The sequence below is a fragment of the Acanthisitta chloris genome, unplaced genomic scaffold, assembly GCF_000695815.1.
Source record: "Acanthisitta chloris isolate BGI_N310 unplaced genomic scaffold, ASM69581v1 scaffold20237, whole genome shotgun sequence".
NCBI lineage: Eukaryota > Metazoa > Chordata > Aves > Passeriformes > Acanthisittidae > Acanthisitta > Acanthisitta chloris.
The window spans coordinates 1-11,987 of NW_008684542.1; the positions used below are offsets into that span (position 1 = coordinate 1).

Genomic DNA, 11,987 nt, shown 5'->3' on the forward strand with positions numbered 1-11,987 from the left:
GGGCTGTGCGCTCTGCTCCGGGCGGGGAAGGTTAGGTCGGTCTTAAGCTCGGGGTGGGAAGCTGTGAGTGGGTTACACCGTTGTATGTGCCGCTCGTCAGGCTTACACACATGTTCCATATGTATAAAAACTGTGAAGTTTTTGTCCCTGGTTGCGCAAGTTTGGTGGAACGATCCTCCTTGTGCCCAGCGCTGAATACGCAAATACCTGCTACTCAGAGATACAAGTCTGTGAGTAGTTCTTTTCCAGGCTTTTCTCGGCATCACTAAACTTCTCAGTGGCCATTCGAGCAGGATTCTATCCCGTTGCTTGGCCTCTTAGCTAACAGTCAGGAAATACTACTAAGAAGGAGGTGCTAACAGAGTGGTGTGTGAATACTCACTAAACCTGAAGCCTTCGGATGACCTTCGTGCACACCAGAGTGTGCTAAAGGGAAATGCCACCTGTTAGTCAGGCTCTCATTTCTTTACACCGGCAAGCTGAGTGCTGGGAGCAGGGTTGTGGGTTAGGAGAGTTGACTGTTTGGTTCTCCCTGCTGCCTAATGGTTAAGAGTGTAAAAGTGTTTTAGAATGGCAGTTGAATATTGTCTATAACAGTTTGGGTTTGGTTTCAGGTGTCTTTTTTATGTGACCATGAGCCATGCTGATTTCTTTTGTTACAGCATGAGCCTTTAATCTGATTTTTATTTTTTTCTAACAGTATGCACTTGTATATAGAACATATTAGAATTGTGTATAGACTATATGATTAGAATAGATATTAGAATTATGTCAACATATCCTAAAATATCTCTTTGAATTCCTCTTTCACCTCTCTTGAGTACAGCCCCTTCTATAGGTTTATTAGCTACCTCATGAAACCATTCTTAGAAATTACTAATTCCCTGTAATTATTGTAATATAACCAATTTCTCGGAGTATTCAGCATCCATCCAGTGGTAACAGAAGGCAGCAGGTGTGCCCAAAGGCTTTTGATTTTGCTGAACTTACTTGTGATTTGTTACCTCTTTTGTTACTTTAACTATATAACTGTAAACTATGTTTTTCTTCTCTCCTGCAGTGCTTCACATGTGGTCGTCTCTCTCGTGAAAAACTATCCAAACTATCTTATTATAAATCTAGACAAGGTAATACCTTGTTTCTTTCTTGATGTGGAGTACTGTTTTAAGGTGTTTTTTTTTTTATGCAGTCTATAACACGTTGAAATTTACATGGGTTATTGTTAGTTGTTAATTTTTTGTTTCATTTTCCATTTGTTCTTAAGTAAAAAAAAAAAACAACCGTTGTTCATGTTCCCACCACAAATAATTATTTGGGGGGACAAAAAAAAAAAAGAAAAAGAACTGAGCTTTTCAAGTTCTAAACTCCTGTTTAAGAGTTTTTGCAGTTAAGGTATGTTTTGGAGTTCTGTGTTTTGAGAGCTTCATTATCTCTACTTGCAAAATAGTTTGGGTTTTTTTTAAATAAGTTTTTACTTTGTTCTCAGATTTTTCTCAATTAGGCTGAAATTGACTTAGCTCATTTGCTTCCATACAGCCCTCCTAATGATGTAGTGTGGTTATTTCTCTTTAGCTCGACTACTGTGCAAGCTTGAAGAATCTTGAAACTGTCTCTGAGAAGGAAAACTACAAGTTTATCCAGGTGATAAAGACTTCTCTTCTAGGAAACTTGACCTTTTACTGATTTTTATCCCTGTGTACCAAGGTAATGTGGTCTCCAGAGGTACCCAGACTAGAAGTTACTTATTTCAGTTGTGGTAAACTTGAAATTACTTCTACTAAGTCATTGTCAAAAATGAGCCAGCCACACACATTGTCTGAGTGACATGAATAATGTGACGTACATGACAATCAAATGATCATAACAGCATTTACTTTATCTGTTTGCCATGTTGATACACTTCAATATTTCGCCCACAGAAGTCTGTGACAATATGCAGTGTGTTCTGTCTCTTACATGAAACGTCTTTGAAGGTTTCATGAGGTACAGAATTGGTGAAAGCATCATTATGAGAAGAGTGGGTTTAGGGATGGTTGTTTCACTTCCCAGAAGTGGTATGGACAAAGTGGACTTAGATGCAGCTCCTCTGGTGCTATCTTAGATTTTCAAACACTGCCACTTATTACATTCCCTGGTGTGCAACACACTCTTGTTCTGTTAGTACTGGACATCTGGCTACGTTCTTGCTCATGCAGTTGTTGATGCCATGTAGTTCATTGTTGTTTTGGAATGGGATCTCAAGGGAACATTCAAGGCCTGCCCTTTCTCTGTAAAATTTTGCCAGGTAAATTAGTTTACTGCTTCTTAATTTTTATTTTCAGACTGGAGATGGATTTTGATTTATTGTTCAGATAAACATTCTGACTGCTGGGCTTGTAAGCTGAGGCTCTTCCCCTGTATGAAAGTCAGTGCTGATGCTGGTCTCTGTTGTGGGGCTGCCCAAAGTTGCAGGACACCTGAGAAATGCATATAGTGGAGTTTTCTGGAAAAGCAGCTTTGTAAGAGTCAGTAGATTTAAGTTTCTTTTCCTTAGATTCAGGCAAGGTTGGGAGTTGAACTTGTCTCCACCCATTTGGTCACCCCTATGACTGTTCACGTTTTTGTGAACCTCTTATTTCAGGAAGTGATTATCTCTGACCTATTGGGATAAAAGTTGCATGAGGGGAAAGGGGTTGTCTGTATGAGACATGCACATGTATGCAGTTTCAGCATGCCCAAACTGGGTTTTTGGTTATTTTTCCTAAGGTTTTTGACTGTTTCCAGTACGAGATAGGAAATGTATGAATACTATAGAAAAGCCCTGTTACCTCGATTGATATTAATGTTTAATAGCTGGGGACAGCATGGAGTTCTAGAAGACATCCTGTAAACAGTCAGATCGTGATGTGAAGCAGGGGAGCAGTGACAAGGAATGATGTGGCAATCCTGCTTTTGAACTAGAGTAGGAATATGTTTGCACAAAACTTAACACTGGTATAATTAATTCCAACTTTTTAGGGTTTTTCTGGTTTTGTTTTTTTTAAAGGGGAAGATTGATCTGAGCTCAACAGGCAGCTGACACTGACAGGAAAAAGTGCATTGGAAAAATAAGCTCTGATGTGCAAGCCCTGTGATAAGAACAACAACACTGGTTTAGGAGAGGGCAGGAAGGATGACCTGTCTAGTGGTACTGTAGAAAAGAAGGCAGAGAAGTAACATTTAAAACATTTGTGCAAGGGGCTGTGTGAAAGATACAGAAACATTTTATCACAAAATGTTGTTGCTCAGCACAGGTGTATCAAGTTTGAATTTCAGTTTTTATAAGAAGAGTCAGTAATTGTAACTATTTAGTTCAAAATAATGCATGAACCTGAAGTGTATTTGCTGGAGTATTTCAGTTTGTTCAGGGATGAGAAACAGGAAAATCAGTTTGCTTTCCTCCCATTTCTGAAACAGTACTTTTTGAGTCTGTTGTTCAGAACTGTTCTTGAGAACTTTTTAAAACATAGGTACATTTGAACTACTTTTAGTTAATTGCCTTGTCATTGAAAATGCAAAAGTCTTCTTCCACAGGACACCTGTTCTGCAGTCCTATCTTGTTTAAGTTGAGCCAAGAGGTAAATATCTCAGCCTGCATTTACCTTTAAATGCTGCTGCTGTTTCTGTGTCAAACTAAAGAGTCGCTCGTGTGTTGATGCCTGACTGTTTCCTAAATACATCAATTTTACAAAAAGGAAATACCAGAACAAACAATAAAAAGCAAAATCCTTACGAGTCCTCCAAGCTGGTGGAAGTCGCTCGCCCTGCATGGTGCCACTGGATGTCGCTGTCTGCCAGCCAGACTGGTGACTCTCATCCCAGTGGGAACGTGGCATTCAGCCTCAGCGTTAGAGTTACACTTCTGCTGCTGTCCTGTGTGTGTCTGGGGACGATACTATTTCTAATGTTACTGTAAATCCTGAAATAAGTTTCGTTGAGGCTGTTTCTTAAAATGTGTGAAATTTTGTATCTGGTGTTATTTCAGACGTGGCATTGATAAGTTTCCCAAAACTCAGTTGGTAGTGCTGTTTGTATCTTGTGCTCTCTTTCTAATGGTTTATATCTGACACTTGGTATAAATGAAAGCTGACTATTTTCTCTCAAAATTAATTTGCTAATTTTTTTTTCCTGTTTAGGGAGATATTTGTGAACCTGATTTTATAAAGCAGCTCTTTGAAACTGAGAAAATAGATATAGTCCTTCATTTTGCAGCCCAAACACATGTAGGTGAGCATTGCTGCATGTTTTGGTATTATTTTCCATGGCTATACATGCTTGAAATACATGCTAATATTTTTTTGCCTTTTCCTTTCCTATAACGCAAGGATCCACTTTGTCTGTACAAAATACACTGCTCAATGTCTGGTGGCCTTTGTAACCTAAAGGAGTTCACAGCCTTGATTTAAAAAGTGCTTTATCTGACTGTTGTCTGTTTTTGTTGCACATAAATGGTATGCCCTTTCCTTTTGTACATTTTTAAGTTCTATCTACACTGACATGTAAGTGACATTGTACTGGTGGAGTCCTAAAGACAACAGAAAAAGAGTTCATACATAGTCTCAAGTTTTCACTTGGTCAGCTCCAATCTTGCCGGAAAAACCCCACAGTGTGGAAGCTGAAGGATTGAGCATAAGTCCCTTTGGAATCCTGCCTCGGTTCTAAAAAGAGAGAATGAATTATACTTAAAAGTGCTTATTTCAGATTACCGTTCATCTCTAACACTGTTAATGAGAACAATTCCTGCCATGCTCCTTTTGTCATGAGGAGAAATTCTCAGAGAATTCCCCGGGAAAATACCTCTCAAAATTGTTAGATTTGATAGGCAGTAAGTCATTTGGTCAGTGGGACAATTGTAAGAATTAAAACTGGTACTGGTTAATTAGCAGTAATAGGTATATATTACTGCATCTTACAACTGTCTTTGAATGACTCTTCTGTTACGGAGCTTAGCCCTTCCTAGTGAGAGGAGAAGCAATTATGCTGCCACTTTAAATAAAGTTAGCTTATGTTATTTGAGGTTAAAAAGTCCATAACCAACCAGCTTTTGCTCCTGATTTCAGCCTCTTGTTGAGAGCAAGGGTTTTTGTCTTCATGTAAGTGTAGGAAGTGCCTTCATTTAATAATGACCTTGCTATCTGACAAGTCTATATTGCAGCCTTCAATATTATCGTTAAATATTATGTCTTGCCTAAATTTTATCAGAATTGTCTGCATTTTTTTCTGTAGATCTTTCATTTTGGCATGCTCTGGAATTCACCTACGTGAATGTTTATGGCACTAATGTGCTGGTTGCTGCTGCACATGAGGCCAACGTGGAGAAGTTTGTCTATGTTAGTACAGATGAAGTGTATGGAGGTAGCACTGATGAGGTGAGTTTGAAAGTACATGAGGGTTTTCCTTGCTTTACTTGCTTTTAATAGTGAAAATAAAATTAGTTTAACTTTTCTTGGCCTGTGTAAATGTGTGACTTCTGAGCTATTTTTGACAATACTGGAACTTGTAAATAAGCACTGGTTGTTTCTGGAAAGCTAAGTATCAAAATTGTCCAGATTTTTATTTTATTTTTTTTCAACATGTTTCATATTTAATGCTTATTACCAAAAGCAGTGAGATTGGTCATTAATGGCATATGAATATTCCTCAGAGGTAGTATCAAAGGAATGTATTATACAGGTTTTGTCTTGGAGTATTCATGAGACTTCAGTAATGTGCACAATACGTTGTTCTTTTCTTCTACTTTTTTTTCCTTCTCTGCCTTAACTATGAAATTGAAAGGCAAGGAACTGCCTTTATACTGGCTAAAATGCTAACACAGCTGTAGGTAGTGACAATTCAAACAGGAAACAATTCCTGAATTACTGTAGAAAATATTCAAGTGTTTCTTCTTGTTCTATGGAATTCTTTGATTTTTGACAATTTATGCCTAACCTTAAACCAGGAAATGTAATTTAGCTGGGTAAAAAGGCAAATTATTCATGTTTCTCTTTGTAAAGGCATAAATAACAGCCAGGTAGTCATGTGCCATAGTCCATGAAAATAATAATTTGCTTCAGAAAAGTCCTATACACTTTCTTACTGTTGCAATGTCTTTAGTAGTTCCTTCAACATGACTTCAATCTGTAGACTTTTATGATACCCAAGGATGATGCTTTCTTGCACATAGACCAGCGGTTTGACTGATACCTTCAAGTGAACTCTTTCTGCCTCTGGGCCTTGAAAAGAGCACTCTAATCTGGTTTTTGTTCTCCTTGTAAATCATACTAGACGCTCTTGAAGAGTTTTTTTGAAGAAGGTACATTAACTTGCCAGGTAAAAGACAAGAACAGTGAGTCTTTTACTCATGTTAAGGTGATTTTTACAAACCACACCTTGTGTAGTATCTCTCCTTTTGGTTTGGGTTGGGTTTGGATTTTTCCCCCCAAGTGAGAAGTAGATTGAAGTAGTAGGATAGCCTGGAAGGGACCTGTTCTGGAAGAGGTCAAAATTGTGGAAGCCTTGCTTTGGAGGGCTTTGGGTTGTGATTCTACTTTTCTTACAGAAATAAAGTTTATAGAGATGTTTAAGAAAACACCCCTCATATTTAGGACTGAAAGGTCAATTTGCTAGTGGGAATGCAATGGCACTGAGGCAATATGAGCCTGAAAAGGTTTTGAACCTCCCTGTAGCAACAGTGATTATTGTACCACATAAAAATCTAAGGACCTTCTTCTGTGGGTTACTCGGCTGGAAGTATAAAAATACTGGTGCTGGTAATCTGGCTGCCACCTGTGTTTGATAAATAGACTGTCTTTTGTTAAGGTCTTCTGCAAGTGGAAGGGTGACGCTGTCAGACTGGTGTGCTTGGGTGTTTTGAGATTTTTCTTTTGTAACTTTAAGACTTACATGGGAAAAAGAAACTGAGTAATGCAGATTCTTTGTTTCATTTTAGGAATTTGATGAATCCTCACCAAAACGTCCAACAAATCCCTATGCCTCCTCTAAAGCAGCTGCAGAGTGTTTTGTTCAGTCTTACTGGGAAAGGTACCAAGTAAGTTGATGGAAGCTTCAAAAACTCTCAAGTCCCTAATTAAGTGTCTGTATTATGTATGTAAGAGAGTAAAAGAAAGGTCACTAGTCCTGCAGTTTGGATGTGTTGGAGGATGTTCACCAGTAAGTGGAGGAGATACACTGTGAGACGGTGGGGACAGGTCAAATGTTCTTAATTTTTTTTGTTTTAAGCCTGAACTGTAACGTCTGAAGATGTGCTTTGATAAAATGGTCAAAGAAAACACTAGGAATTTAAAAACCAGTGGTAAGCTTGAAATACACAAGTATTATACAGAAGTAGAACATGCAAAATTCAAATTGCATTAAGACTATGTTTATAGTTAAAGCAAAAAAAAGGGAAGAAAAAACTCTATTAATCTGATTTGTTTAAGCAAAAATATTTAAAATTTTGAATACTTTAGCTTAAGTTTTTCACATCCTGTGTTTTTGATATAAAATTGGGATGAGTAAGATGTTAATGACTGTGAAACATCTATTTGGAATAAGTAGGAGTGAGTGAATCTTCAGTCAACCAGATATATGTGTGTAATGTCCTATGGTGGTTCCAGAGCAAACCAGAGAGGTTTCAAACATTTGTCACTTGTGGTGCTTCTGACTGGCTGAGAACGCTGGAGGCCCTTGCCTGTTTCACAGAAATATCAGTAGCTCAATTCATTCGTGTTTGTAAGGGGTTGCAGATTTTTGAGTAAGCTCTGTGCATGTGTCAGTGTATTGTTTATTGATCAGCAAGAAGCCTATAGATCTTTACTGGTATAGATTTTCTTGTGTAATCACACGTGTGTTTAATGCTCTCAAGTTTCCAGTTGTTATCACACGGAGCAGCAATGTTTATGGACCACACCAGTATCCAGAAAAAGTAAGTTAAAGTGTCTTTACTCTGAGCTTCAGTGCACCATAGTTCAGGGTTGCAGTGATGTCACATTGCTCATATTGATGGGGTGACTTTTGAAAAAAGCATCTTGCAGTTGACCTGTGATTTGGCATTTTGATCTCACACTGTGTCTTACCGTGGACACATGGTTTTGGTTGTCCATAAAACTTCAGTTAGAGACTTAGGGTTACTTACATGAATTTTACGACAGTGACTTTGTTTTGTAATTTTTCTATTTTTCAAAGAGTATTTTGGCAGAGTTCCCCTACAAATTACACTAACTCATGTGTTGTGTGCTGTAGTTGGGAATGTTTCATAAATAAGGTAAACATTTCAGCACGTGAACTGTGAGAGTGCATTGTGCCTGGTATACAAAGAGATGTTGCAGCGTGTAGAGAAAATAGATAATATGAAGCAATACATTCAGATGTCAGGTGAGAAGCAGCAGAGTGACTTGTCTTTGCGTGTGTCTATACATACCTTGCAGGGTGACTATTTGAAATGGTTATTAGTGAGAGGGAGTTGCCTTTCTAATTAATACCAAGATCTGCTTTGGTAGTGAATGGGAATACAGTGATGGAATGAAAGTGATAATCACACATACTCTCTGGAATCTGAAACTGGAGTGAAGTGTAGGTATATTTTACAGTTTTCAGTGAGGGATTTCTACATTTGAACTGTTTTTTACATTTTGGGTTTCTATTTCTTTCCCCAAGTAAATTTATTTTCCCTTACTTGCATTATTGCAGGTGGATAAGGAATGGTTTTTGAAATGTTTTATGCTGATCTGTGACTTGGGAAATGTTTGGCAACAGGTTACATGATATTGGGAGTATATTCAGGCGATGTTTCACTGTTTACTTGGTTTTGATTTACATATATTTTTCCTCATGTACCCAGTTTTACTTACTGCTAGGAACACATTAGGCTAGATGGTCCTGTAGTTTAACTAGTATATCTGCCCCTGTGTTTAGAGTAGTAAGTTAACAAAATTAAAATGCTCAAAGTAGCTTTCTAATGGCTTCAGTTTCAAAACTTTAATAGGAGGGCCTACTATTCTGAAGTTTCTGGGATGTTATGAATGGATCTAAGTTTGTAGCTGAATATAATATTCTAAATCTTTATGCTGCAAGATAATGGCTGTAACTTGATCTGGTTTTACTTACCTTGAAATTCTCTATTGGCTCTCCCAAATTTAACTCTTTTGATGACTTACTTTTTGATTATAGATTTATTGCAATGTTGTTCTTGTTCTGAACTGTTGGCTATATCTATTTCTAGTTAGACTCTAGTGCACTACCGTGTGCAAAAAGTAATGGAAACTTTTTTGAATTTTTATAAAAATGTTATACTTGTAGTGTTACATTTGTAACAAATTTATAAATGTTATAAAAGTATAGCATATAAATGTTTAAGCTTTACAATATAATAGAGGCATCTACTCTTAAAAAACAAACCCCTTGCAGTTTCTAGGCTGGATACAATCTTTGATTAGACTTAAAAGTATTTAAAGGATCTTATTGAAATACTTAATCATACTTAACTGGTGAAGTCCCTTATTCTTTGCAGAAGAACAGCTTCTGAAATGGTGGAGTAATGGGCTTTTTTTGGTTCAATTCCTTAGGTTATTCCAAAGTTTATATCTTTGCTGCAACAGAACAGAAAATGGTAGGTAACTTGCATTTTTGTTTGTGGTATTTGTGCTGTAAAATGATAGTTATAGTTATAAATATGTGCTATCATTTGTAAAATGGCAATTTCATATCTAAGTTAGGAGTTGCTTATTTAAATAATAGGATTTCCTTAAAGTAAGGGATTGTTTGCATGTCAGCTACTCCAGGTACCTTCAGGTGACATCTAACAGCAAAACTGCTTAAGAGACAGCCTAATATATTGAATGTGTCTATTTAAGGGCTAACAGAATTGTTTTTGTCTTTTCCTGGTCTTAAGCTGTATTCATGGCTCTGGACTTCAAAGAAGGAACTTCCTTTATGCAACTGATGTGGTAGAAGCATTCCTTACGGTCCTGAAGGAGGGAAAGCCAGGTGAAATTTATAACATTGGAACTAACTTTGAGATGTCCATTGCCCAGCTTGCTAAGGAGCTAATCCACTTAGTGAGTACACAGTTCTGATGCTTTTCTTTGACAGTTTTCATTGCACGTATGAACAGTTCTTCAACAGACCTTTTGCAGCTCTGAGAGAGCTTAGGTTTGCGGTGAGTCTTGGAAGATAATAGTAGGAAAATGATGTGCTGCCTTTTCTGTGGCAGCTGTACTGTGTAAGTTTGCAGTACAGGCTGTTGTGTGCTGAACTGCTGCATCAGTTAACTTGACTGGGACGTAACTGGCATAATGATTCAATACCATTTAGTAGGGTTTTTTCATGCTGGCTGCTTTAGTTTTGCTCTGAGAATGTGGCACTATTAAAATCTAACAATTTGATTGTGGATGGTTTGGCAGTGCTTGGATGAAAGAGAAGTATTGGAATTGTTCTAGGTAGTTTTGATAATTTCAGTAGTTTGAAAACTCAGTTTATAAAAGATTTCTGTTTCTGGTTGGTTTGTTTGTTGTGTTTTGGTTTTTTTTTTAAACAAGCTTAAATCCTGTTAAACCCCCCTGATTTTTAAATGCATGTTTAGACAGCACAAGATGTATGAGGGTAATTAATACTTGTTTATCTTGTTGACAGATAAAGAAGACCAGTTCAGAATCTGAAATGGAACACTGGATGGATTATGTCAAAGACAGGTAAGGAACATGCAGGATATTCTGCACATGCAGGACAGTTGTGTCCTGAAGGTTTCTGATATTCTTGTTAAATAATTTTTTCTGAAAGTGTTTCTGCTCTGAAGAAAGGAACACTTTTGAGGGACTAAGAGCTGTTTTGCGTTCTTTTTTTGTTGTTGTTGCTGGTGGTTTTGGCAGCTATGATCTGTACAGAGCATATATATAAAAACAGGATTCCCATTTATTATTTGGATCTTTAAGCCAGAGTGTATGTCTTGAAGTAATGTGTAATGCTAATCTGTCTGTCTGCAAACTTTCTTTGTAAGTCTCACTACTGAAGTCTGCTCTGGGAAGAGGACAGGGTTTGCACAGCAGCTGAATCTTCTCTCAAGGGCAGTTTATTCAGTACTTTGTATTCACCATCACTCCAGTGAGATGAATCCCATTATCTCTCGCTTAGCTTTAGTATTTTGACGTTATGTGACTAATTCAGACTTAGATGTACTTTGTAGTACTTTCTGCAGTCAGAAATATGTGCCTATGGAGTGTAGTTAATTTTAGATTTCTATCTTAAGCTGAAGCTGCTATCTCAAAAGTAGGTGTAAGGCTCTAAGGTGCCAAAGTTAGTGTGGTGGTAAAAATGGATAACCTTTATAGATATGCCTTTGCTGTGTGTTTCCATCCTTGATTTCAGGCTTGGTTTGGCTCTGTTCTTTTATCTCCATGTCTTTTCTGCAGCAATGAGTCTGTGCTTACTTTAGGTATCACTCTCTCCAGAGTGATTAGAAATGACAAATCTACTGATAGCAGTTAAGTATTGTGGCCTTTAGAATTCTCACTTTCTGTTCACATTTGGATTGTTATCATGACAACTGAAGTGTCTTTAAATGTGCTAACTTTTGTTTTTAAAAGAAAGTGTTCTTCAGAATCCTATCTGAGTGTATCACAAGACTTTGAACAAATTGCCTTTGGCTCACATGATGTGAGTGTTCAGTAGGTCTCAGTGTGATTCAGGTTGAGATGTTTCTTCCTGAGTATTTGGCCCTGTCTGCTAATGTTTAAACATAAATGGGCTTGGGAAAACTAACCACATAGGAACACATGTTTCAGAGGATGTTGAGGTCTTATAAGAGATTCTTAAGATACAGAACTAATGATTATTTAATTCTACAATGAGCGACTTAAAGGTCGTGAGGGTTACTTGCTATGGAAAAATTAGTTCTGCTTCTGCTTGAGATTAGCATGTTATAACAGTGATGAGTACTTGATTTGTTTCTGCATGTGCACCTTGACTATTCATTATGCCAGTGCCAGTAATGCAGG

At 37.4% G+C, this 11,987-nt stretch overlaps 1 protein-coding gene across 1 annotated transcript in view; it reads left to right on the top strand.

Annotated features, from left to right (window-relative positions):
• Positions 1-1,060: 1,060 nt before the first annotated feature.
• The window catches only part of TGDS (TDP-glucose 4,6-dehydratase), a gene marked incomplete at its 5' end in the record, with an annotated part of 12,389 nt that continues 1,462 nt past the window's right edge, over positions 1,061-11,987 (top strand). The window contains 9 exons of the mRNA XM_009079393.1: positions 1,061-1,127; positions 1,573-1,641; positions 4,155-4,245; positions 5,245-5,387; positions 6,947-7,045; positions 7,862-7,921; positions 9,561-9,604; positions 9,887-10,052; positions 10,627-10,685. Of these exons, the coding sequence (XP_009077641.1) occupies positions 1,061-1,127; positions 1,573-1,641; positions 4,155-4,245; positions 5,245-5,387; positions 6,947-7,045; positions 7,862-7,921; positions 9,561-9,604; positions 9,887-10,052; positions 10,627-10,685 (798 nt within the window). The remainder of the gene's footprint in view (positions 1,128-1,572; positions 1,642-4,154; positions 4,246-5,244; positions 5,388-6,946; positions 7,046-7,861; positions 7,922-9,560; positions 9,605-9,886; positions 10,053-10,626; positions 10,686-11,987) is intronic.